Here is a 27,328-nt window from a genome sequence, read left to right as displayed (position 1 = left end):
GTTTTTAATACAAGCAGGTAATCCTGAATCTCGTGGTTATACTCTTTAATCACACAGGAAGAGCTAGATTTGGATTTTTGTTGGCAACCTTCTTGATCATGATGCCCAACAGCTGTTCCATGGGAGAAGGATGGGCAATGTCCTCCTGTGTGATTAACTGCCTCTAAAAATCTGGTGGAAGGTCAGCTATGGGTCGGTTCTGACTCAACAGGCACAGAACATCATCATCAGCCTTTTTAGCACCTGATTGGAAAACCATTGGGGAAAGTGCTACACCAATTTCTTGGGTGAAGGATCAAATCCTAAATCATTTTCAAACATTATGAAGACTTTCCAACTCACCTCAATATACCTAATCAACCCCTGGTGGCCCAAATGGAAATAGTCCAACTCTGGCAGCTGGAAGCTCTTTTAGCCTCAACTTTCAGCCCTGGAAGCAAAAAGCTGAAGAGTGGCAGCAGATAAAAGAGAAGAAGGATAGTGAGCAGGAGATGATGAAATAAAAAAGGCCTGGGAGGCATTTATAATGATGAGTTAAACGGAGGATTTTTAAGTGAGGAAATACCAAAATGTCCTTCTTCCTCTTTTGTTACTGATCCGTCCCCATTACTCTTCGAGTCAAATGACAGTGAAGCTAGGCGCAGATTTCTTTTTCCAGCTCTTCTATGGCTAACCGGGCACGAATGGGAGTTTAGTCATTTCCAGGAGTGACACGAAGTGTGCCAAAAGCCACTGAACTCCAAATCCAAAAGGTGTTATCTATCCACCTGAAATCAACCCCCAAATCTCCTCAATAGTATTATTCCTTTGAGTAAAGGTGGTTAAAACACAACTGAGAGGAAGAACGCATCGTGCTTGGCAGAGTCTCTACATATGGGGTTTTAAATATTAAATTATCACTGCCTGCCATTAGAACCTTGGTATTGATGAGTCTACTTGAAGGGCTATGGTAGGAAGGTTTCCATGTGGCAAAGACCAGGTTGCAATGTCTGTGAGTATGCAGCTTGGGGAGGGGTGTGATACTGACTGCATGGGGAGAAGAGAGCTCTTTTAAAAGGGGAAAATGATAGAAGGGGGTCTGGAAATGAACATGTATTGTTTATGCTCTGGATCAGATGCTGAGTTAGTCTTTCATATGCATTCGCTCCTTTAATCCTCACACCAAAATATAAGGAAGGAAGTACCAACATTCCCATTTTGCGGATGAAGAAACTAAGATGTGGACAGATTAAGAGAACTGTTCAAGGCTGCACGCCATCTGTATGTGAAGAAATTGAGACTTGAACCAGGAGCTTTCTCTCTCCAAAGCCTATGGTCTCTAAACAGTGCTGTCTAACTCTCCCGATTTGTCAAATAGTAGTCAGTCTTGCCTTTGCTGGTCTCTTTGCCCTAATGCTCTTACTTACTCCTCACAAGATCAGTCTTCTGTGGTTTACATGCTTTCCTCTCATTCCTAGCCACTGAATACACAGAGACAAACAACTTTTATAGGTGGTGGACTAGGAAGAAACTGTATTATCAGAGTGGGTTGCCAAAGGGTTTGACACCTTTTTTTCTAGGCTCCAGCTATGCCTTGTCAAATCCAATGTTCTGAAGTAATAGATGTACCAGCTGGGACCATGACCCTTGTCCCCTGCCCCACTACATCAGTTTGCTGTAAAATGACAGGAAGGCTCATCTTCCACTTCCACCAGGAGGAGAGGCTATGAAAAGGAGAAGGGTGTGTGGGAGGAGAAAGAAGTACCAGAGAAAATCAGCGGCTTGCAGAGTAGCTGTGGGGTAGGAGTGAAAGCCTTGGGAGATAAAGAAGATTCTTTTTCTCACCGCTGGGAAAAGATGCTGAAGAGAAAAATCCATAGCCCAGGAAGTTGACTGACAAGATGCTGTGGAGGGGATCACTCCTCACTGCTACTCAGGCTGGGCTGCATGACTGACTTCATAGCTTCTTTTCTCCTCCCTTAGATCAAATAGTCGAAGGAGAGACAGGGGGAACTGATAACCTCTGGGGTCATCACTCATGGGCTTGGGCTGCTATGCCCAGAGGCCATATCAAAGGAGCAAGACAGCTCCTCCAATGTTGGCTTTCAATTTTTAACCCTCATCTAAGCTCCTCTCCACACCTCTTGCCTTCGTCTGTGGGACCTAGCGTCCTTTTCATTAACCTTTTCATTACCAGCTCCACACAAATACTTTTCTGCACTCTCCAGATCCCATTTCCCATCCCTGGACCCTAGACCTCGCCTCAGTGAAGGATGTGCCTCCCAGAGCTGCGGGGAGGCGGCAGTATGGGGGTGTTGTCCACTCGCCCTAGGATCTCTGCTGTAAAACTGAGCGGCAGGGACCGGGCATGCGCAGCATCTTCGGGCGCATTGTGATGGGAACTGCTTCTCTTGAGTCTCTACAAAGACTCTGGAGTAACCACCAACACCCCCCCATATCCCCCTTCTTTAAGACAGAAACACCAAACGCAGAGGCAATGCAGCTTTTTGAAAAAACGGCAGGTTGCAGCTTGAAAGGCTAGTCCACGTGAGGGCTGGTGTATTTCTATTGATCCCATCTCCTGTGTTGACAAACGCCAGCACCGAGCCTTTGCGGTCCACGGCTGCAGTTTGCAGTGGAGCTAAGCGGTGTGCGGCTTTAATTCCACGTCAGATCAACTTTGATCAATATCCCCGGGCCGGCCCAATTGGAAGAGCTCAATTCAGGGCGCTGAGCCTCTTCGCTCTTTCCTTCTATTCCCCCGCTTTAGACCCACCATCTTTTTAGGGGGGGAAAGTAATAGATTTTCTTTATAAATTCTTTTTTCCTTTCTATGTTTCTCTCTTCTCTTTCTTTGTTTTCCTTTTGTTTTGTTTTGTTTGGGTTTTATGTTTTTAGTCATATTCTCTCTCTCTCTCTCTCTCTCTCTCTCTCTCTCTCTCTCTCTCTCTCTCTCTCCTCTTTCTTTCTGATAGGGAGAGAGATTGCTTTGGCAAACCAAGCTTGCAGCCAATGAACCCGCCTTCCAGATTGGTGTGAAGACAGAAGTGAGGTGGGGGGCGGGGAGGGGGTGTGAGAGAGCCTGGGAGCTAGAAGGAGAGAAGGAGAGAGAGAGAGAGAGAGGGAGAGGGAGAGAGAGAGAGGGAGGGGGAGAGAGAGAAAAAAGAGAGAGAGGAGAAGAAGAGAGAAGAGAAGGAGGCGGCGGAGGAGGAGGACTAGTGTGGGGTGGAAAGGAAGAGTGAGCGAGAGCAAGTTGAGGGGAGGGGTTGTAATTGCCAGTGAATTCTTTTTCTTTTTCTATTATTATTTTGACGACTCTCGAGTTGCGCCCATGCTCTTGTCAGCTTCGTTTTAAGCGTAGCATGGCCAGGCAGAGGAAAATGGGGCAAAGCATGCTCCCGGCGTTCTTCTTGCTAGTCCTGGGGCTTTTGGGTCATTCTCACGGAGGATTCCCCAACACCATCAGCATAGGTAAGCGCAAGCGAGCGAGGAAGCCGGGGCCCCCGCTCCCGTGCTCCGGAGACCACTGTCCCAGAGTGGCGATGGCAGCCCTGGGTCCCTGTCCTGCATGGCCTGGGGAAGGAACTGGGCACTGAGAGCCAGCAAGGCTCAAGGGAAGCTGAGACCCAGCAAGCCGGCTGGTCTCGGGGACGCTGGGCAAGATAGAGGGGTTTCCTGGGGCTAGTGGGGGTAGAGGCTGCCTGGCTATCCGTTCTGAGCAGAGCAGGGGAAGCATGCAGAAAACTGCAAGCCTGCAAGGGGACCAAGAGTAGCGGCTGTTGGGCTTGCCACTCTGGACTTTGCCATGGCGTGCGTGCCGCGGCTGGAAGTTGTCCCAGGGTGATGCCGCCTGTCTAGCCGCGCCAGGGCGCATAACCTGGGCCCCGGCGCACTGTCCCGCGTCTGGAGCTCCTGGCTGCAGGGAGATGAGCCAGTCTTGGGGAAGGTGGGAGCCCACCCTGGGTCTCCCGGACCAGGGCAGCAGTGCGGAGGGGTGGGAGGGGGATGTGAGAAGAGGAGCGAGCAAGCAAGCAGTGAAGTCACGCAGACCACGAATTCATGAATTGGCTCTGTGTCTGTCTGGAGCCCGGCTCTGGCTCCAGGGCGCGGGGAGGGAGCTCTCTTGGTTTCTGTCTGTATTTACAAGTTGAGAAGTTCCCAAATGTTGCCATTACATAGCCAACTCCTTATATTGTTAAGGTGGGGTGGGGGTGGGGGGTCAGCAACTGGATAGGGACCAGAGAGGGGAATGAAATTGGTTTTTCTTCCCAACCTTTCCCTTTGCGCCAAGAAAGGATGAACCAGCTCGCGGGGACTGGCGAGTGGGGGTGGGGGAAGGTGATGAGTGGTGAAGGAGGCTATCACCTAAGAAGAATCAACTCCTACTCCTTCCCCTTGGCGCCACCATCCTGATCCTAAGCTGTCCCTTCTTCCCCCCCCGCCCCCCTTCCCTTCACTCCATCCTGCCCTCCCGTTCACTTCAGAGGAAAACCAGGTTTCTCTTGGCTGAAATCTGAGTTCACAAGAGTCTTGAAAGACATACACACAGGTTGAAAATCAATCATCAAACGCGCGAGTTCCATCAAGAGGTGGCATAGGGTTCTGGACACCTCTCTGTAGGGCTACTCTATTTCTAACCTGCCCTGGGAGAGGGCACCTGCCAAATTTCGGTTCCCTCTGCTTGTAGGTGGACTTTTCATGAGAAACACGGTTCAGGAGCACAGCGCTTTCCGCTTTGCTGTGCAGTTATACAACACCAACCAGAACACCACGGAGAAGCCCTTCCATTTGAATTACCACGTAGATCACTTGGATTCCTCCAATAGTTTTTCTGTGACTAATGCTTGTAAGTAGATCAGCTTTTCCTCCCTTTGGGACCTGGGGGACCTCCTTTGAATTTTTCTTGTGGGGGCTTAGGGTCTGTGTGTGTTGAGGAGTGATTGCCTCAGTGGACATTTTAGGGACTCTAGTCAAGAGAGGTTTCATGTGGTATCAACTCCAGAGGATCCTGCTGGGGGTGTTGGGGCGGGGGGAAGTCCCTCATGAATATTGTTTGATGCAAAAGTTTCTTTTTCCTCCAGGCTAAGCTGACATTCCCTCTTCCATACTTGGGTTTTTCAGAGGGTTTTTGTTTGGGTTTGTTTGTTGTTTTTTTTTTTTAATAAACAAACAAAAATACCTCATCCATTAAAAACCCGTGGTGGTTGTGGGGAAATTTCTTCAGATAGGATTTAAAAAAGCAGCAGCCTCCTGATTGAGCCAATTCGGGATGCACATTACTTGACTGTTAAAGCTAGTGCCCGACGTAGGGATGAGCTGAGTTTGACAAGTGCCTAACATATAGGAACCAAATAGGGAAAATTCTGCAAACAAGTGACCTTGAGAGGAAGATCAGACTGAGTTCCCTGGCCTCTTTTTTTTTTTTTTTTGTCCTAGACGATCACCTTTTTTTACAGTAGGAACCCTGATAGGAATTGATAAGATTACAAACTGCAAGTGATGAGCATCTGGCAAGCTGAGGGGACAGAAGAAGGCAGCGCTCAGCTGAATATTTAGAGAGCTAGTTCTGCTTCTTCCACCCCCACCCCCCACCTCCACCCCCGCCGCCCCCACTATTAAGGATCACACAGTTCTTAACTTAAAGCAAGAAGGAAGAGGGGTGGGGAGAGGCTTGCTGCTGGAAAAGGGAAATCTAAAGGGAATCATCAGCCCAAAGACACTTCTGAAATACATAGTTGTTGTCCTGTGATTGTTCCTCTGGAATGGAGATATTTTGAGGAAATAAAACCCAAGGAGATCCAAATGGCATAACCCACATTTTTCTTGAATGAACTGTTCTGTGGAAAAGACTGAAAATTCTTCATTTAAATTTATTGCATTAAGAGTTTTCACAACAAGGAGGCTGCTGATGTCATAAAACCTGCTTTGCTTTTCTGACTGGTGTAGATTGGATTTTTTTTCTCTTCTATTTTTTTTCTAAGGAAGAAACGTTATTTATGATTGGCTGGGGGAAACTTTGTATGTGACTTCCTGCAAATTTTTCTGCTTCAAAGGTTATGTGTTTTCCAAAAACTGTTGAACTGGTCCTAAAGGGCACAGAGGTTCTCTGGATTTGAAGACTTAAGCCATGGGGGCCCTATGAGAAGTGGGGGTGGGATGGGGTGAAATACTTTGCAAGAAATGTGAGTTATCAGCTTTAGGAAAAATCTGACTGAAGGTACAGATCCTTATATGAACATGTTCTGAGATACTCCATATTTGACATTTTTGGCTTTCCAACATCGGTAAAAATAGGAACTTATTAATTCCAGCTAAGTGTGAAAGTTACAAAATGTCTGTCTATACTTTGCATCTTATTTCGGTAATCCCAGCCTGTCTCCACAGCATTTACAACACACATCTGACTCTTGATCTTGCTGCACTGTGATTTTGTCAGGAGGCTGGATCTTAATTACAGCTTCCTAAATATCAATTAGAACAGATGCAAAACTAAATATGAAACTCCCAGGATTTATTCTTTTCAATAACTAATAATATTTATTTCAGCCACCATCAGTGTAATTCCACTGATGAAGACTGAAATAAGAGAGCCAATTGCCTTCTACGAAATGACTGTTCTCTGAAGTTTTCAGTTCAGTTCTTATGGTCAAACCAGATTGACACTTGCCAACCCAGAAACCTACTCATGGAACCACCACGAACGTACCCTTGCCCAGTGAAAAGCTCAGATTTGAAAACAGGCAATAAGTCAGCTACATTGACTTTTAGTTGTCTTAATGCCTTCTCTTTTATGCCAATAAAGGAATAAGCATGGAAAATGAAAAGAAATCGATCAAAATCCCGTTCTAAATCCACAGCACTTCTGTTTTCCAAGGCTGTGGCCCAAGGGTGTGGGAGAATAGTTGTGCCTTACAAGGCAACAAGATGGACAAAATGGAAAGGTGACTTTACCCTTTGTGATGTTAAATACAGACATGTGTACATACATTGACACAAGCCTATACAGGAGAAATCCCTCAAAACCAATGAAATGTATTCAGCTGCCTGTTGCTCTCTCAGAGGACAGAGGAGGAAAGCTGTCATTTCCTTTGGTCCCCTCTGAATGTCACCATCACTGAAGAGGGGCCAAATCTCAAAGCTGTCTCTTGGCAGCTGCTACCTAGTGGATCTGTGTAAGAAGTACGACTAGTCCAACCACAGTCTGCTAGTCTCTGACTGTAGACACCAGTCATTTCAAAAGGCCAGGAAAGTCCTTGACAGTATCTCAATTCTCCCCACTGCCCTTGATTGTTCTTTTCCCTGTGGAAGTTGAGATCAAACGTCTCACGTTTTAGTGTACGATTCTATTTCAATACTGTAACCTGGCAGTTGACCACTCTGATGATGCCCACTATCAACAGAGGGACCTCCTGGAGTTTCCCCATGGAGATATGGAGAGGATTTGAGAGAACTCCAGATGACTCTGTAGCTGGGCACTCATCCCTCCTGTCTGGCTCAACATGAGACACAAAAAACCCCCAAATCCATTGCCATTCAGTCAGTTATGACTCCTAGCAACCCCCAGTCATCAGGTGTCTGAGACTGTGAGTCTTTATAAGAGACTGGCTAGTTTTCTCTGGAGCAGCTAGTAGATTCGAACTGTAGCCCTTGTGGTTTGCAGCACAACATGTGTAACACACCATACCATCAGAGCTACTCAGCATGGCATAGGCTGGCAAAAAAAATAAATACATAAATAAATCACCTTTCCCCTGTTTCCATTCAGAATCCCTCATTTCAGTTTCCCCTAGAATTGGAATTGATTGATTTCATCTCCCGTTCATTACAGCTTCCTCAGTCTAGAAGCAAGAATACACTTTCTAGAGCATTGGTATTCGGATAAATCAATCCTCAAACAATAAACAGGGTAATCTCATTAACAAAATAATCCTGCTCTCATTCCACATCTTCCTCCCACCTCATGTATTCAGAAGGTTCCCTTACAATGAATCCTAGGCATCATTTAAAGACTCTTCTTCACCTGCAACCAATTTTTGTACAACTCCCAAGAGATTTGTTTAAGACATACTCCAGCTCCATTCTGTGTATTAAGAGGCCAATAAAAGCCTCCCTGGCTTTGAAAAGTGGTTCATTTGGGATCTCAGTTTAGAGGTGAATTGAAGTTTATCAAAGAGTCTCATCTGATCTGAAGTACATGTTCCCATTTCATAGGGATTAATTGGGTTTGCTGTCTTACTTTTCTATTTAGTTAGATAACCCCAGAGAGGAGGACAGGGTGAATATTTCTATTTCAGGATGCATAGAGCCATTATACACACACAGCCGCCCATTCACTCCCAATCAGTAGATGTGAACAAAGACGTGCACACGTGTTATAAATTACATGTGGGTTCTTTCAAAAACCAGATTTGAGCATCCTAGTAACTTGGGGTGCAGAAGTGCCAAGGGATCTCTGGGTCCCCTTGACTTGGCTGCCTTGGTTCCCCTAAATGCCATCCTGTGTCTAGCTGCTGTGCACTTGTAGTGCACTCCACACTACATCACCCCAGCCTCTGCAGTGTCAGCTCATTAGCACACAGATCTCATATTCCCTCTCCGCACTGTCATTGCAAAAATTGCTGTTGTACACCTTTACAGCCAACAAATGCGCTCGTGGATTACGCACTGTTTGCAAGAAGCAGGAAAAAGGCAAATGTAACCTTAGAGGTTATTCACTACAGAATTGTGCTCTAAACGCATTGGCTTAAATAAAAATCTGTTGATGGAGGCGCCCCGGTGATGGTGGGACTGAAACTGGTACTTAGGAGTGAAGGCTTTAATGGAGCCTCAGGCAAAATCCCTTTGGCAGGGTAAACCTAACCCATCAGCTGCAAATTATTATTCCATTAATTTTTTTCCAAGCCATTTGACATATACCTTGCTAACCGAGAGCAAGCTCCTTTTATAATCGAGAGCATTTCGCTACCAAGTGTACTTAGCCAAGACAGGTTTCTGTCTCTTGCCCACAGAGTCACAATCTAATTATCTCATTATTCTAATTGCCAGGATCTAGTTAACTGTTTAGATCCACAGGAGAAAGAAATGTCTCCCCTGATCTCACTTTTCCACTCTTTGGTGGGTTTTGTTTCATTTGTTTGGATTTTGTTCGGAGTGTTTGTTATACCTTCCCTGTGAGTATTGGAATTAGACTGAAGACACGCCCCCCCCCCAAGGACCATGACTCCCACCTTCTGACAGATCTTCATATGCAAACCAAGGTCTGCTTCTCTGGCTCCACTTCCAGCCTCCAAGCCTCTGCCCCTCACCTTTGCACCTCTGCTGCTGCCTCCTTCACTGTGGGTTGTCCAGTCTTCTGGCAGCTTACTGGTTTAGCTCACTTCTCAGCCAGCCTCTCTGGGCCAGCTGACATAGCCCACTGAAGCACAAAGAGGCCCCCTCAGTAGATTTAAGTCACCTTCTCACAAGGTTTAGTATGTATATTTTTTAAAAATCTATTTTTATGGAGGGGAGGAGGATGGAGAGTGAGGCTGTTCATTTTGGGCCCTGAAGATTGTTGGCAATCAGCAGTCTGTAAAGGTGGACTTCCTGGAGACCTGACCTCCCCTCCAGGGCAGCTCCTAATGATGTACTAAATGGAGGGTGGGGACCGGAAGGAGAGTGAGGAAAAGATGCAAAGAGAGTTATTTTATTATTTATCTGTATTTCCTACAAAATGGGCCATGGTTTCTCCTCCTCTCTGTAATTTTAACTTTCATCCTTAGAATGAAAGTGGTTTCCTAGTGTCCCCCCCCCTTCCTGTCTCTATCACAGGCTTTCCCCTTAATCTTGCCTTTCCCTCCTGCCTCCCCAGATTGAGCGAGGAGTGTGTGGCTGGTTTAAATTTTTATTGTATGTGTTTGGCTCCTGGTATATTTTTAAAATTTTCATTGTTAAAGGTAGTCAGAGGTGCTAGGCTGGTTTCATTTTAACAGATTGAAAAATAAATGAAGCTGCCTAGCCTTCGTTTTTCGTCTTCCTTTGTGTATAAGAGATTTGTCATCTTTATACAATTGGTTGAAGAATTAAAAGACAGAATGGATTTCCTAATAAGAGAGGGCCAGAATTTTAAAAGGTAGAATATAAAAGACAGGGGAGGCCAGTAGAACATTTTTACCCAGATTATTATGAATTTCTGAGATCAGGATTGAAAATATATCTGAAGGCCCTTCCTCAAACTTTCCATCTTCTCTGAAGGTTACATCATCTGTGCACTTTAACTGACCCAGGGCAGGGGTGGGGGTGGAGGGACCACAAATCAAATCTTTTACTTTGTTCCTTTGGCTTTGATACTTTGGGGCTAAGGAGATGGCATGTCCTCTGGGAGGGTGCAATTAAAACCCCAGGTGGGGGCGATGGAGACTTCAGCAGGAGTGTGGGAGTTCTGCAGACACAAAAGGAACTCCCTCCCTCTTGGGAGCTGCTTGGGAAATGTCTGGGCTCCAGACACTGAGCTACAAATAGCCTCCGCCTGTGTGTGCGCTATGAGCCAGAGTAGCAGCAGCAGACCCTGAAAGGGGTCAGTTTTGGAAAAGGGGGAAAAGTGCACAGAATGTGTCCTCCTCACACTTCTACCTCCTGCTCTGGCTGCACTCTGGCTGCCCTTTTGATGGTCTCTTAACTGCCCACTCGCCAACCCAGTCCCTGATTCTGGTACCCGGTCCAAAGTAAACGGCCTCTGGACTTCTCCTGCCTCCTGCTCCTTCTCCATCAAGATATCCCTGGCCACCAGTCTTTCTTCTCAAGCCCTGCACTTGACAGTGATACTGGCCGCTTTTTAATCTAGCATGGGAATCTAGCTGCAATGTACCTAACCTAATCTAGCGTTAATGTACCTAACAGTGGAGTACCTGCTTTAAAACCAGGGACTATAGGGACCAGACAACCTCAATTTCAAGGAAAGGGATTCAAACCAGACTGTTCTTTGATCCAACGCACAGAGGCTGTTTACTGAATCCAGAGGTTAGTGGGTCTTGGTTAGGGGAAGACCTTTGCAGGCCAAAGTCCAGGGGTACTTGCATGTGGTAGGAATACCCAACACCCAGGGAGATTCAGATTTGAATCTCTAAAAGCTATTGGGGTAATTTGGGGAGCTGTCAAAGTTTATAGGGATCTGTATTGTATTAAAACTATTCTAAGAGACTGAAGGTGCCTACTTGGGTATTGGCAAGGGATGCACTGGGAAAGGAGGGAGGTCAGAGGAGAGACGAGAAGAGAGGGGTGGTAGGAAAGCTGATTTTCTGACTGAAAGTTTTCTTCCCCTGGGGTGGAAAGCCATGACTCTGAGGCAGCATTTCCCTCCAGTCACTCAGAGGCAGCTCTGGGGGCCCTTGAAAACATAGGTAAGCAGTCTCTTCTCCTTATTTGGTCCATCCTTCCTTGTTTCAAGCTTACACTCCAGTGCCCTTCCCACTATCTAGCTTCCCCTTGAGCATTGGGTAGAAGCGTTTACATCCTTCAGTCTGGACCTCCATGTCCCACTACCACTGGTTTCGTTAGCAGTTAACCTCAGCCCATCATTTACCCTCATGTGGAGGGGCGAGGGCACAAGGGTATAGATGAAGACAGGAAATACAGCTGCCAAGGATCTCTTAACCCTATGGTGAAGCACTTCTCAATCTTTCACGTGGACCCAAATCACCTGTTAAAAATTGCCTTGTTAGAGGAAAGACGAAATACGTCCACAGAGGGGAGAGGGCAACATTTTCATTTCTAACAAGTCCCCAAGTCACGCTTGACCTCCAACCGAACTTTGAAGAGCCAAGGTCCGTAACATGGAGACTGGGGTCACCAAAGAAGAAAGTGTCTCAGACCAGCTCGTCCCCACTTTTCTCCCTAGGTACATACATTCCAAAGCTGACCTTATGTTGTTGTTGGGTGAGAGCTCTCTCCTCCGGTGACCATAGACTCCTGTCTTGTTGTGAATCAAGGATGTCCATGTCAGAGTCCCAACAACTGTGTCCATTTTAGCCAGGTTCTTTAGGTGCATGATTAGCCAGATGTCTGATGAAAGCAGCTACTTAGATTTGGGGTTTTTGTGGGAATGTGTAGGGGCGACTGGAAGGCAGGCAAGGAGAGGGGTAGCTGATGGGCCCGAATGACAGTTTCCTGGCTCTGTGCCACACCCTGAAGTGCTTCTCTTGACTACAACCTACTAAGGTATGCATATGGTTCCAACTCCCTTCCCCTTGGCTTCTCTGGGTCAAGGCCAAAAGTAGGCTTGTAACAGCTCCTCACTGGTATAACTCCCATTCAACAAGAAATCAGCACAACATAGTCCCAATTCTATATGCTACATCCAGAATCTGAAAAAAGTCGACTTCATTTTCAAGGTGGCTTTAGTAGGTAAACATTGAGCTGCTATTCAGAAAGTCAGTGGTTCAAACTTACCAGCAGGAAGAAAGATGAGACAAGCTGCTTCCATAAAGAGTTACAGCCTTGGAAATTCTATGGGGCAGTTTTACTCTGTCGTTTGGGGGTGCTGTGAGATGTAATCAATCTGACAGGAACTGATACGCTGGAAAATTGCAAGGGAGTGGGGTACATAGGAAGAAAATGTATTTCCCCCCTTTCTAGCATATTTGAACCAGGACTATTCCAGGGAAGTCATTAGAAGCGCATCCAGTGTTAACTGAAGACTGCCAAATGGCACTCAATTCCCCAAAACACTGCCTTCCAACAGTCTGCCATGGAGCCTGAAATGCTACAGATCCATTTATTTGGATTACTTTTGGGAAAACGCAAGTATGCAATCTAGAAAGGGAATGAGGTAAATCCCCATCAGCTATTAATATTTTAATGAGAACGATTTGTTCAGATTACCACCCCCATTACTTGCAATATAATATAATACTTGGCAAGACAGGCAAGTAGCTCAGAACAAAGCATCGGCCCAAGGAAGTGGGCAACCAAACGGCGGTCATTCAGAGGGCACTGAAAGACCTTGATGATAAGGAAGAGTCCCTGAAGTATATTTTACCTGTTTTGCAACACTTGGCCTTCTCCATGCATAGATCCTGGTAATTGATTCACTAGGCTTTTAGTTGTCTTTGACCATGTCTATTCTGTGGGCATGGTTGTTTTCTTTAATTAATGATCTCAGCATCAATCAAGATTCTCCCACAATTACTGTGGGATACTTTCCGAAATAGAATCATTAGTGATGGAGGAGAAGTTTTTTAAACTCTTTTGAAAAATGCTTCAATAAAAAAAAATAATAATCTCCTCTCATTTTTCCATGACTAGCCACCAGGCCTGTCCTCCTAGAAAAGGGTCAGTTTACCAGCAATGAACTGAGACTGGAAGAGATCAAAATCTATCACTGAGAGAGAGATAAGTGTGTGGGTCTCAATGTATAGGTGAACAATCACGTACATTTAAGGTAAAAAAAACCACTGATATCCACAGTCAACTGGGACCTGCTACAGATTCTTAGATATCCTTATATCTCTTTGTTATTTCCAGTATTTCTCATAGGTTAGTTTAAAACAGTGTTTCTTGAGTTGAACCATTTGGCTGAGAATCAGTAGAGATAACTTGTTAAACATGTAAATTCCTGGGTCATACCCCAGATATATTGAATCCAAGAATATGAGGGCAAGGGAGAGGAATCTGCCTTTTTTTTTAAACAAGCTTTATTTATTTATCAGGTGCCATCAAATCAAGTACAACTCATAGTGACTCTGTGAGCAACAGACTTAAACCCTGTCCTACCCTGTGCCATCCTCATCATCTCTGAAACACTCGAGCCCATTGCTGCACTCACTGTGTCAATCCACCTGGTTGAGGGTCTTCCTCTCCTTTCCACCCCTCCAACTTTCCAAGCACGATATCTCTCTCCAAAAAAGAACCTCTCCAGCAACATGCCCCAAAGCGAGACAGAGCTTCACCATCCTTGCTTCCGAAGAGCAATCTGCCTTCACCCTGTCCAAAATATATTCATTTGTTCTCTTGGCAGGCCATGGGATATTTAGTACTCTCCTCCCACACTACAACTCAAAGGCATCAATTCTTCTGTCATCCTCATTCATTGTCCATTCAGATGCATAGCAGATGATGGAAAAGCTCATGGTCTGAATAAGGTACACCTTAGTCCTCAAATTAACATCATTGCTCCTCAGTAATTTGGAGAGGTCCCTGACTGCAGACTGTTCCAGTGTAATACGTCTCCTAATCTCTTGATTGCTGGTGCCAAGTGTATTTATTGAAACACACTTTCAAGTTTTTCAATGCATTTACTGCTGAAAACACTATAACAAGCTCTATAGGTAATTCTAACGTGCATTCAGTGTGGGAATCATTAGTTTAATAAGCCCTGAAACTGTGAATAGAGATCAACAGATTCAGACTGAACATTTATCAAGCACCCACTAGGTGCCAGGCATTATGCCAGGCACTTTCACACATGTTAGTTCTCCCTGTAAGTGTGGTACTATGGGCCCAAGCTAGCTTTAGCAAGTTTGGCTGTTGGGTAAAAAAAAAATTAAAAAATTCAAGGCTTGTGAGAATCAAGAATCAAGCCTCAAGTCACAGTATCTGAGGTAAACAAAGGAAAAAATGGGCTCTGAGACTGTAAGTAGAGACAAGAGAATGATTTTCACTTTGACAGTGTTTGCTTATTAGCTAATGATTGGTTCTTAACAGTCCTATAAAAGAGATGCCATGGCAAATGCCAAACTATTTATCAAAAATAGTTTTCTTTGAAGCCGTTTATAAAGCATTAATTGTGCACAGCTCCCTATCTTTGCTATCACTAAATTAAAAGCCAGAGATTAAACAGTAACAATAACCACCACCTCTCATAAGGGCTGTACAAGAATTACCTGTAGAGCTTGTTATAGGCTGGAAGGATCTGCATTGTGCATCTTATAAATCTTACCTCTTAAGAAATCTCAACATTGTTAGAAAGGACCTATTCCCACTCCCATTTTACAAAAGAAGAAACAAATGTTTCAAAGTATGTGCACAACTAGCTCAAAGTCACACAGCTGGTTAAGTGTTGGAGTAAGGATTCTACCTAAGATCATCCTACCTCTTGAGCCTGCACTTGATTTCAACAAGGATTGAAATTGTAAATGCTTACAGGAGCAGGACAGAGCACATAAATGTGAGAATTGAGCCCAGCGTGTTAGAATAGGTGGCGCTTTTAGCAATCTGGAAAGTCCATGCCCCTACGTAATGACCTGCAAATGCTACCTTTTTAAATTAATGTGGGACAAAGTATCTGGAATGAGATCCGGACTGATGGAGGATGGATAGTACCAGTTTCTGGCAACACACCACACTCTACACATCCCTTTAACGTCGCGGTTATGTACTGGTTGAGCAAAGTTCTATGAAATGTATGAACTGCTGAGAACAGCAGAGGGAAAAGCCCTATTTTGCCTTTCGCCTCTGAGTGTCATCAAGGATCTACTTCAATATGTTTGAATATGTTCAATGTTTGTAACTTGTGCACATGATTCTACATATATACATACACACAGTGTATCTAGTGACTTTTCATGGTTGAATGCCAGCTCAGCTCTCACTAACTTGCCTCAGTGCTGAAGCTTGTGGCTTCATTCCCGACCTTTGGGGTTTGCATCTAACTTTGTGAAGCAAGGCCTCTCCGCATGAACCTTGCCTAATGGAAGATTGTTATTCCTACTTAGTTTAGTATCCCCACAAGTGAGAATAATGGCTCTCAATTGAGTTTCTTGGATATGAATCTTGGCTTTATCTCTTGATGTATGGACCTTGGGGAAATTGCTTAACCTTTGTGATTCTCAGTTTTCTTGTCTGACCAAATAGAAATTTTGGGACAATTGAACATCATTCATGTAAATGTTTGGCATAGTAATCTGGCTACAGTGTATAAGTATTCAAGAAGTGGTAGGTATTATTAACACAGAGTGGAGAAGGGCCTGGAAAGAGGAGAGAAATGGAGTTAGTCAAAGCCAAACTCTAGAAGAGATTCTTCCACTTATATGTCAGTCCTCAAAGACCTTCAAAATGAATCTCTATCTTCTGTGAATATTTCTGTAGAGGCATCCTTGATGGAGTAAACTTTGAGTACTCACAACACTGGCAGGATCATAAAAACTTACTCTAAGGCAAAGCAGAGAAGAAAGAATCAACTTGATGCCTCAAAGAGTCAGGACATACATCCTATTAAATTTAATCATGCCATCATTGAGGAGAATTGTCGAAAAGGGTGTTATCACTTCTGATTTTTCTCTCTAAACTATTATAAGGTTTTTGGTGGTTTGTTTTTTTTTTCACAAGTAGAACACCTATGTAAGTAGCATGCACACACATGAAACATGTAGAAATTATTAAATTAGTGAAAAGAGTTCTAGAATATACCACACAAATCTCATAACATTTCCAGAAAAGAATTCCAGACCCATCTCTCATTCAGTAGCCAAAAAATGTAACTTTTAATCATGTTTTTTTAATGAAGGTATGTCGTTGTTATGTGCCATCTAGTCACCTGCAACTCATAGCAACCCCATGTACAATAGCTCTGAACCCTGCCCTGTCCTGAGCCAGTTTCACTGACTCTGACACACCTACCCCCATTACCCCAGTTACTGCATCAATCCATCTCATCTGGGTCTTTGTTTCCTGTGCTGTCCCACAACCCTTCCAAGCATGAGATCGTTCTCCAAGGACTGGTCCCTCCTCACCATGGGCCCAAAGTATGTGAGATGGAGCTTCAAAATTCTTGCCTCCAAGGAGAAACATCGTTTCACCATCTCCAGGACAGACCTGTTCATTCTCTTGGCGGTCCATGGTACGTTCAGTACTCTTCTCCAGCACTACAGCTCAAAGATATCAATTCTTTTGTCATCCTTAGTCATTGTCCAGGTCTCTGATGCACAGCAAGTAATACCAAAGACTGTGGCCTGGGTCAGGCGCACCTTAGTCTCTAGCCTGACATAATTACTCTTTGGCACTTTGGAGAGGTCTCTGACAGCAGACTTCCCCAATGCAAGCCATCTTTTTACCTTCTGACTGCAGATGCCAAGAGTGTTGATTGTGGAGCTGAACAAGCTGAAATTGTTAACAACCTCAATATGGTAAAGAAATCATGGATAGAGTTTTGTAGTATCCCAAGAATTGGAAAATAAACAGAAACTATCTATTTGCTCGGGAGTATTTTTTGGTAGGGCCAGAAAACAATCAAATTCCTTATAGCCCATCCACTTCAGCATAGGCTGGTCCCAAAGTAGTCATTTCCCATATCCAGTTGACTCTCACTGTGTTGATTCCACATAAAAACGGCAGGATGATGTGGATATCACTGCACCCTGGACTACCCTGGATGGCCTGTAGGGCATCTGGCAGATCTGCCACTTTGAAGAAAGGGATACCCAACCTCTTTGGGCCCATGATTTTTATCCTCACTCTGTGGCGTCTGTGTGAGTGAGATATTTAAATGACCTGAGCACAGAAGCTGGCTAGCTGGCTAGGAGGGTGGAACGCATGACTACAGCATTCTGGCCTCGCCCGCTTGAACAGCTTCTCTAGTTCTGGCTGTGCAGACACATGTACTCCCCGCGCTAGCGACAGGTGCTCTGAGCAGAGTTGTTTCTGGGGCAGAAAAAGTGGCTTCTTCCTATGTAGAATAAAGTGGTCTGCAGAGCTGATGAGGAATCCTGTCAGGAGAGGATTTGTTTTAGAATTTCAAAGGTGGACTGGTTATGTCTGCTGCTGGAAACAAAACCTCAACATCAACAGGTACCAAGATGAAGACTCACCATTAAATCTATCGAGCAGAAAGAAAAATGAAGTCACCCACACATAAAACCTATTGGGATGGCGCATTTGAGAAAATAGCACGTAGGTTCTCTGGTATGCAAAAACTTAGAGTGCGCACAGTTATTTGGGTACAAATATGAGACATACAATTGTGTTCCAATTCACACTGCTTTGGATAAAGAGCTTCAGATGCTCACTTTGGTGCTTGTTGCTTTGAAGAAATTAACAATGTTTCTTCAAAAGCAAAGTCTATTGTAATGTGATTGAAAATGAGAGAGGGGGAAAGTAGACCCTGGAGCAGATCCACTCAGTCAAGGAGACGTGTGCTGCCTCTGAGTTCTCAAAGCCATGATTTTTCTGAGGGTTTGGTTTGGGTTTTCTTAAAATAAGGATGATGTCTATAGATGGCAGGTTAGACCACATCAGTTTGAGTGGATGCGTTTCCGTCTTCTTGGCACTGCTTGCCTAAGTCAGCCCAAAAAATAGCCAAGGAACGAGATACAGAAAAGGTTAAAAGAGAAATTTCGCTGATCTCATTTTCCAGTGTTTCAGTCTCCATTTTCTCCTGAGCAAAGGTTAACAAGCTGATTCCACAAGCACAGATTCACTAGAAGTGATCGTGCTGAGGGACGCCAAGCAATGCCATCCTTTTACACCTTTTGCCTCTGTGTTCTGAGGCTGACCTACCAGTCTGCTACCTCCCGCAGGCCCAAATCTGAGTGATAACTGAAGCCAACCTACATCACCTCTCCTGCTCATTTTCCACCCAGTACTGCTGCTATGTTATCTTATGGGATCACTGATCCCTGTTTTTCAGATGGAGAAACTCAGAAACAGAGGATGACTAAGCTAGAATTACCCATGCAAGTCTTCTCACCCTTGGCACTTTTCTAAAATGTCTTCTCAGCATAAACCTTTTTTTCTCTTAGGCTTTCCCGTTGTACAATGAAGTTTTGTATTAGAATGACAACTCTCCCTTTTTCAAATTGGTGACAGCAAGCTCAGAATGCAGTAAAGCATGAGTTTCAGGGGCCCCAGTTAATGGTATCTTCCATTTAGTGCCTCTACTGTTAACTTATCCACAGGAGAAGACTGAGCGATCTCCTCCTCTCAAAACCTGCCAGAGGGTTCTGACTCGGTGGTACACAACAACAACGACGATGTTAACTTATGGTCATTTTACCATCTTCTGTTTTGTAGTCAGGGGTGAGCAAAAGAAAGTCTTGAGTTCAGTTGTGTAGCAGAGTTGAAGCAAGCAATTCTAGTTCAGCCAGCTCACTTCATGGGATAAGGAAAGTGAGGACAAGAAAAAAGTGACTTGCCAAAGGTGATACAGCACCCAAATGACAGAAGCAAGATGAAAATCTAGACTGGTTCCCCGAGTTAGGCCTTTTCCACCATGTTGTTTTGTAACCTCACCAGGAGAAAACTTTACTAACACAATTGCCACTATTTTCATTGGTTAATTATTTTCTGTTAACTACTTTCATTATTTGATGTGTTTAAATTGTATTATGCCAACTAGATTTTTTTTCAGATATGAAAATGTTTTTATGGTTGTTGTTGTTGTTAAATGCCATCAAGTCGAGCATGACTCACAGCGAACCTGTGAACAAAAGACCTGAACCCTGTTCCTTAACTATCATCATTACTCAAAAGTTCATAGTTTCCAGAGACATGTTGTTTAGGAAGTGGATGCCATTCCTGCTTCACGCCTGTCTCAATCTGAGTGTTCCACCAAACACTGTCCACCATGGGTAACCATTATGGCATTTGACAACACCAGTGGCACAGCATTCAGCATCATGGCAACTCCAAGTTACTTCAGTACAGCAAATTGACAGACCAGTGCTGTACCTGTTTATGTTGTTGTTGTTGTTGTTATGCGCTGTTGAATCGCTTGCAACTCATAGTGACCCTATATGTACAACATCCCTAAACCCTGCTCTATCCTGTGCCAATCTCACTGTCTGCAATACACCCATCCTGATTACCCCAGTCACTGAATCAATCCACCTCATAGAGGGTCTTCCTCTCCTGCGCTGTCCCTCCACCCTGTCAAGCATGACATCCCTCTCCAAGGATTGGTCCCTCCTTGCAACATGTCCAAAGTATGTCAGACAAAGCTTCAGAATTCATACCTCCAAGGAGAAGCCTGGTTTAATCTTCTTCAGAATGAACCTGTTCGTTTCCTTAGCAGTCCATGGTATATTCCATACTCTTCTCCAACAACACAACACAAAAGCATCAGTTCTTCTATCATCCCTAGTCATTGTCCAGCTCTCTGATGCATATCAAGTGATTGCAAAGATCATAGACTGTATCAGGAGCACCTTAGTCTCCAGAGTGACATCATTGCTCTTCAGAACTTTGAGGAAGTCTCTCACAACAAACTTTCCCATCACAATATGTCTTATAATTTCCTGGATGCTGGTGCCAAGAGTGTTGATTGTGGAGCCAAGCAAACTAAAGAAGTTAACAGTCTCAATCTCTTCACCATCCATCACAGTGCTGCCAATTAACCAAGTGGTGAGAATCTTTGTTTCCTTGATATTGAGCCTCAATCCATATTGAAGGCTGCATTCCTTGATCTTCTGCACCTAGCACTTCCATTCCTCCCCAGTTTCAGCAAGCAGGGTTGTGTCATCTGCATAACACAGGTCGTTGATGAATCGTTCTCCAATCCTGATGCCACACGTCTCCTCATAGAGCCCAGCCTCCCAGATAATCTGTTCTGCATACAGATTGAAAAGGTATGGAGATAGGACACCTCCCTGGCATACACCCTGCCCAATTTTGAACCATGCAGTTTTTCCTTGCTCTTGTTCTGATGACTGCCTCCTGGTCCAAATATAGGTTTCGCATTAGCATGATCAAGTGTTCTGGGATTCCCATTCTTCTCAGAGTCAGCCACAGTTTGTCAAATGCCTTTGCACAGTCAATGAAACACAGATAGACATTCTTCTGGTATTCTCTGCTTTCAGCTAAGATCCATCTAACATCGGCTACAATATCCCTAGTACCACGACCCCTTCTAAACCCAGCCTGGACTTCTGGTAGTTCTCTGTTGATGTGCTGTTCCAGTCGTTTTTGGATGATCTTCAGTAGAACCTTGCTTGCATGTGAAATCAGTGAGATTGTTCTGTAGTTTCCACATTCTGTCGGGCCACCTTTCTTTGGGATAGGAACAAATATAGATCTCTTCCAGTCAGTTGGCCAAGTGGTTGTCCTCCAGATTTCTTGACACAACTTGGTGAACACGTCCAGGGCAGCATCTGTTAGTTGAAATACATCAATTGGTATACCATCTATTCCTGGGGCCTTGTTTTTTGCCAATTCTTTCAAAGCATCTGTTAAAATAATGAACATCCCTAGAGAGTTGCACTGCTAACCCAAAGCCCATGCCTCCCTGGCTGTTCAAATTCACCAAGTGAGCTGTATCCTCCTTCCATGTGGCTTACAGCCCCCCAAATCCAATGGAGGGTAAGTTGGGAGTTAGTTATGACTCAATGGCAGAGAGAAGACAGGAGAGGAGAGGAGAGGAGAGGAGAGGAGAAGAAAGAATTATAAGATGAACAAAAAAAAGCTATAAAAACAGAGTTAATAGAAAATAAATATCATCTTAAACTGAATTTTACTGTATGTTCAGATTTGTTTTCTACTTCTTAAAATTTTAACAGTATATTGTCATTTCCCCAGCCCTTTCTTCTCTTAAAATTGTATTTTTGATGGTTTTATGATATGAAGTCCCTGGTTGTTACTAAAAGGTCCTTGATTAAAAGTTGAAAGGCTAAAGAAAAAAAAAGTTGAAAGACTAAAGGTTAACGCTCATCCAGGGGCACTTCACAAGTGAGATGTTTCCAAGGTCACAGTCTTGGCGACCCTATGGAGCAATTTGACCTGCACACATGGATTTGCTGTGAGTTGGAATCCGCTACAACTAACATCAACATATTATTTATTATATAACACAGAGTCGTTTGAATGCCATAATTTATATAGACAATAGGAATTATGTCTCAATATTAAGAAGACAAACATCCTCACTAGCAAGCCGATATGCAACATCATGATTGTTATTTTATACCATCCCACTAGAACAAACCAAAAGCTGACCCTCTAGCGAGTTTTCAGAGGGAGTTATTGCACAGGAGGGGATTGCTCATCTTTCTCTCATGGAGCAGCAGGGGGATTTGAACTGTATGCCTTTGGGATTGCCGCACAGATTCTTGCCACTAGAGTTCAACATCATGGTAGATGAAGGGGGGGAAAATGAAATTGTCAATGATTTTATCTTGCTTTGAATTCATAATCAACACACCTGGCATCAGTAGTGAAGAAATCAAAAGGCATATTGCATTGGGAAAGTCTGCTATAAAGGAACTCTTCAAAATACTGAGGAGCAATGATGTCAGTTTGAAGACTAAGTTGCACTTGATTCACGCCATGGTCTTTTCAATTACTTGCTATGCATCTGAGATCTGGACAATGAATAAGGATGACAGAAGAAGAATCTATGCCATTGAGTTGTGGTGTTGGAGAAGAGTATTGAATATCCATGGACTGGCAAGAGAACAAATAGATCTATATCTTAAAGAAGGTGAAATCAGAATATTCCTTAGAGGCAAGGATGATGAAACCTTGTCTCATATACTTTGGGCGTATTATTAGAAGAGGCTATTTTTTGGGAAGGGACATCATGCTTGGAGATGTAGAGAGTCAAGAAAAGAGAGGAAGAGCCCAATTAGATGAATTAACACAGTGACTGTAACAATGGGTTCTGGTAGGCCAATTAGGATGAGGATGGCACAAGATAGAACAAGATTCAGATCTGTTGTTCATAGAGTCGCTATGAGTCATATTCAATGACATATCACAACAATAATAGGGAGCGTTGGTGGTCTACGGGGTAAAGAGTTGTGCTGCCAAACAAAAGGTAGTGGGTTAGAGCCCACAAACTTCTCCTTGAAATGAAGATGGACAATGTCCCCCAATATGAACCTGCTGGAGTGTCAGCTATGAGTTAGTTCTACTCAATGTCATATAACAAGACTGAGATTTATATGAACACTTCAACGCCTGCACCCAAACCCAGATCTGAATACATGGTTAAATCATAATGAATCGTTCTGAATCATTAGTTGCCAGTAGTCCTTGGAGGCAAAGATGATAAAGCTTGGTCTCACATACTTTGGGCATGTTGCTAGGAGAGTCAATTCCTTGGAGATGGATATCATGTTGGAAACGTAGAGGGACGGCGAAAGAGAGGAAGATCCTTAAGCAGGTGGATTGACACAGTTTCTCCAGCAATGGGTTTGAGTAATTCAGAAATTATCAGCGTATCCCAGGTTAGGACAGGGTTCACATCTGTTGTTCATAGGGTTGTTAAGTTGTGCTCAACTTGACAGCATCTAACAACACACAAGAGAGAAGAAGAGAGTTCTGGTAGTGTAGTCCATAGAGTGTTCAATGCTAACCCAAATGTGGCACCTCTCTTGCGATTCAACCCCACTAGCCAATTCTTGAGAGAAAGACAATCTCCTCCCATTTGATTTACAGCCTCCAAAAACCCGCCAGAGGGTCAGCTGTGAGTCAGTTCTGTCTCTATAGCAATGAGATGAGTTGAGTTTACAGGCAGAAGGAATCTTAGAGATCATCTAGTTAAAGCCTTACTATCATAGAAAAGAGGTTAAGAGAAGAGAGAGATTGAGGTCATAGAGCCAGCTGCAGAACTGTGACCAGAACTCAGGTGTCATGATTTCTCAAGAATAATCCCAATGAAACCAATGAAGCTCCTAATTTTGTTGACCTTTGCTTAAAAGGTTGTTGTCAAGTCAGGTGTGACTCATAGTGACTCTATGAACAACAGATCTGAGCCCTGTTTTATCCTGTGCCATCCTCACACTTCAAATCCATTGCTGCACTCACCGTGTTAATCCACCTGGTTAAAGGTCTTCCACTCTTTAGCCATCTCCCCACCTTTCTCAGCATGCTGTCCCTCTCCAAGGAATGGCCTCTCCTAGCAACATGCCCCAAGTGTGTGAGACGAAGCTTTGTCATCTTTGCCTCCAAGAAGCACTCTGGCTGCACCTTCTCCAAGACATACCTGTTTGTTCTTTTGGCAGTCTATGGGATCTTCAGCACCCTTCTCCACAATCCAGTAAGAGGTAAAGGGGGCAGGGAAATCCAGTTATTTGTGGATCTGAGTAGCTGAGAGTGATTAATTGGGGTTTTCTTGCAATGACAAGCCATGTATAACATAGATTTATTTTCTTTTTAAAAGTCCACTTCATTCCATGTGAGGGAGAGCAACGGGGCAGTGAGGTGACGGTGAGTCTTAGTCAGGTGGAAAGACCTGGCCAGGTTCCCTAGGGATTTCTGTTTTCTGTTGTCCCCAGAAATGACCGCTGCAGCAGATGGCCGTTCTTTGATTGTTAATATTTACTTTGCAGCCAGTCTTCAGTTATGTGTTTTTGGAAAACTTGGTAAAGCAGATGAAATTGCCAGTTGCTTGCAAGTACAATTGCCAATTGTTTGAATGAAGTGAATTGATTACAGCCAGAGGACAATTCATTTTACCCTGGCATGCATACAGCCCGAGTCAGGCAAGGGCTGCATCGCTGATAGCAGCTCAGATAGCGCTGCATTCCCTGAATTATATCCTTCCAGGTACTCGGTAAATATATGTGTTTGATACTTTCATCTTTACGCTATTTTAGCTGAGATGAGAGCACATAAACACTTCCATATGACAACCTTTTCAAGTTCAATAGCTCAGACAGAAGGTTATTTTAAAAAGAAACAAGAAAGGAGGGGTGTTCTGTTTTTTCAATAGCAGGTTCCAAAGGTGACTAAAAATGCCATCCAACAAGGCAGCCCATTAAGAAATATAGTGTGAAATGTGTTAATATGATAAACTCAAATGAGGTCTCACTATTCTTAGCTCCAGAATTTTGGCTGCCTTCCTCAGCTGCCACTGTAGCCCAGTGAGAGTCGGTCAAAGCTCACACCTTCCCTCAGCCCACAATCTAACCCCCCAGGGCCCCTTCAGCAGAAGGAAACCCTACTAGCAGAGGCAGTTCGAGCTTACCTTGCCATCCCCACAGCTCCAGCTGGGAGGGACTCCCTCCCCTGGTCAGGAAGCTCTGGGGGGTAGGAAAGAAAATACAGAAAGCTCTTAATCATGTTGCAGACTTCATTGGCTGCAGCACCCACGATGTTCCCCAGGTGGGGGGTAACCAATTGAGTTGGTTGACAAAATGAGGCCCCTTGTGTCCAGAGTTAGTGGTCAGAGTCTGAAATCAGCAAGTTGGATGGAAAGAGGAAATGACCTTGCTCACCAAACCCTGTTATGCTAGTATTAGGGGCTCCCCTGGAAGCTTGAAAGGAACAAATTTAGGGCAAATCAAAAGCAGGCCTACTTTGCACAGTGGGAAGTAAACATATGGGACTCCTTAGCCTCAGAGTTGGTGTCAGCTGAAAATATAAATACGGTCGGAGAAGGTTTCAATACATTCATGGCTGCCAAGGAAATGATAGGTTATTAAGGTAAATGAGGCTTTTTGGGGGCATCTTGAATCTCTGAGCTCAAAATCAGAGAGGACAACCAGGCCCTCTCACAGCCACCGTGAATGAGTCCAGGAGACACAGTCTCAGAATTGTGATTGTTTCTCAATCAAGTGAGCAAAAAAATAAAATCAAATAAAAAGGAGGTATTTATTGTTGATTGGTTGAAACCGAGATGCTCAAATCTCTGATTTGCTTTCATTCTCCCACATATATGAGGGCAATACGTCATGAATGAAAGTATTCATCTCCCTTGCTTTATCACTACTAACTAGCTATGTAACCGCACCTTCTCTAAGTCTGCTTTCTCATTTTTAAAGTAAAAATATTAGTCTGTGTGACCTCCAAGTCTTCTTTAGCTTAAAACTTTTTTTTTTTCATTGTGGAAATCTAATGGACTGGTCCATAGGAAGTTGCACTGCTAACCCAACCTGGCTGTTTGAATCCACCAGGGGAAAGATAGGCAATCTCATCCTATGTGATTTACTGCCCCTGAAAACCCACAGGAGGGTCAGCTAGGAGGTGGTGCTGACTTGATCACAATGAGGAGGAGGAGGATTTTCATCCAGACACTATCATAGGGTACCTTTGGAGGGCTTTAATAGGAAGTTTCAGAATGCTCAGAAGATGCCCTAGCCTCCACCAAGTTATCTCACTCAAGACCAACCTCAATGGCAGTGGGCCATTCTCTAGAATTGAGGTCTTGTCTTGTAACCCTCAACTGCCTTGCAAGGAGGTAGATTTGTTTAGATACAGGGATTTTTGTTTTCTTCACTGTGCTAGGGAACTATGGGATCTAAATATTAGAGAGTAGCATCATGCAAATTTGGCTAGAGTTGCTCTAGGTTTAAATTCTGGTCCTGATCTTAGGAAAGTTACCTAATTATTCTGTGGTTCAGTTTCCTCATTTGTGGAATGAGAGGCATTAACACTGCTTTCTTCCCAATGACTGGCAGGATTAAATTAGCACAGTGCCAGGCATATAGTAAATGCTGCCACCAGTAAACCTCCTTCTCTACTTTCCTCTAAATAGATGTTGAGCTCATGATCAAGACTGTTGTTTGTTATTAAGTGCCGTTGAGTCGTAGGCTACTCACAGTGACCCTATGGACGAAAGACCTGAACACTTGCATAATTTTCTTCGTTTCTCCAAGTTCATAGGGTTTCCGGAGGCAAGAAGTCAAATAATAGTGAGCCAGCGATCAGGAGCATAGCATCTATGAATGGCGCAAATAGTTAACAGAGTTGACTGCTAACCAAAAGGTTGGAGGTTCATGCCTGCCAAGAGGTACTTTTGAATGAATATCTAGCAATCAACTTCTGAAAACTCACCATTGAAAATCCTATGGATTACAGTTCTGCTCTGGCACACGTGGGGTTACCATGAATCAGAAGTAGCTCAGTGGCAACTGGTTAGTGGTAATCAAGACCACAATCTTTACGCAATGGAAAATTATTCCGTCGCTCAGAGCCCCCTTGTTTTGGTCCCTATGACAGCATATTTACAACTTAACTGGGACATTCTGGAAACGTCACAGGCCAATGACAGAAGTATTTCTGATAAGTGCGGCGTTTGGGTTTCTTTGAAGCACATTACTTACATGGCTGCTATTTCCACCTCCCTGCGGAGCAAGCTCAGCCTCCAGGGATTCTGCAGGAAGGCTGATGGAGAGGAAGGATACAAAGGGGGACTCCTTGATGTGACTTACCAACTCAAACAACTGAACAGTGGTTCACCTTTGCTGCTCAGAGTGTGAAGTTAATCTGTGAGGTGAGACCCAGGCCACTGAAGTTGCTACTACCCCCTTCCCTCTCAAGTTCTGAGTGAACACCATGGGTGGAGAGCAGAAAAGAGGCTCAGCCTGGGTGTACACAGCCGGAAAATGGCAGGTGGAGTCCCAACCCATTTTAGAGATAGGAAGAACGGCTCCCTGGGGCCAGAATTAAAAAGGTGAAAGTGAAATGGGATAGGATCAAAGAGGATAAAATTGCCAGAGGTTAA

At 44.1% G+C, this 27,328-nt stretch overlaps 1 protein-coding gene across 2 annotated transcripts in view; it reads left to right on the top strand.

Moving 5' to 3' along the window:
- The first annotated feature begins 3,054 nt into the window (after positions 1–3,054).
- The window catches only part of GRIA3 (glutamate receptor, ionotropic, AMPA 3), a 428,954-nt gene continuing 404,680 nt past the window's right edge, over positions 3,055–27,328 (top strand). For both annotated transcript variants that reach the window (XM_006885062.1, XM_006885063.1), the window contains exons 1-2: positions 3,055–3,450; positions 4,667–4,825. In XM_006885062.1, coding sequence (XP_006885124.1) covers positions 3,342–3,450; positions 4,667–4,825 — 268 coding nt within the window. In that variant the 5' untranslated portion in view covers positions 3,055–3,341. The remainder of the gene's footprint in view (positions 3,451–4,666; positions 4,826–27,328) is intronic.

The sequence above is a fragment of the Elephantulus edwardii genome, unplaced genomic scaffold, assembly GCF_000299155.1.
Source record: "Elephantulus edwardii isolate Elephantulus edwardi_28Jun2011 unplaced genomic scaffold, EleEdw1.0 scaffold00040, whole genome shotgun sequence".
Taxonomy (NCBI): Eukaryota; Metazoa; Chordata; class Mammalia; order Macroscelidea; family Macroscelididae; genus Elephantulus; species Elephantulus edwardii.
The sequence above is the reverse complement of the archived record's forward strand: the minus strand, read 5'-3'. Positions and strand labels throughout refer to the sequence as shown.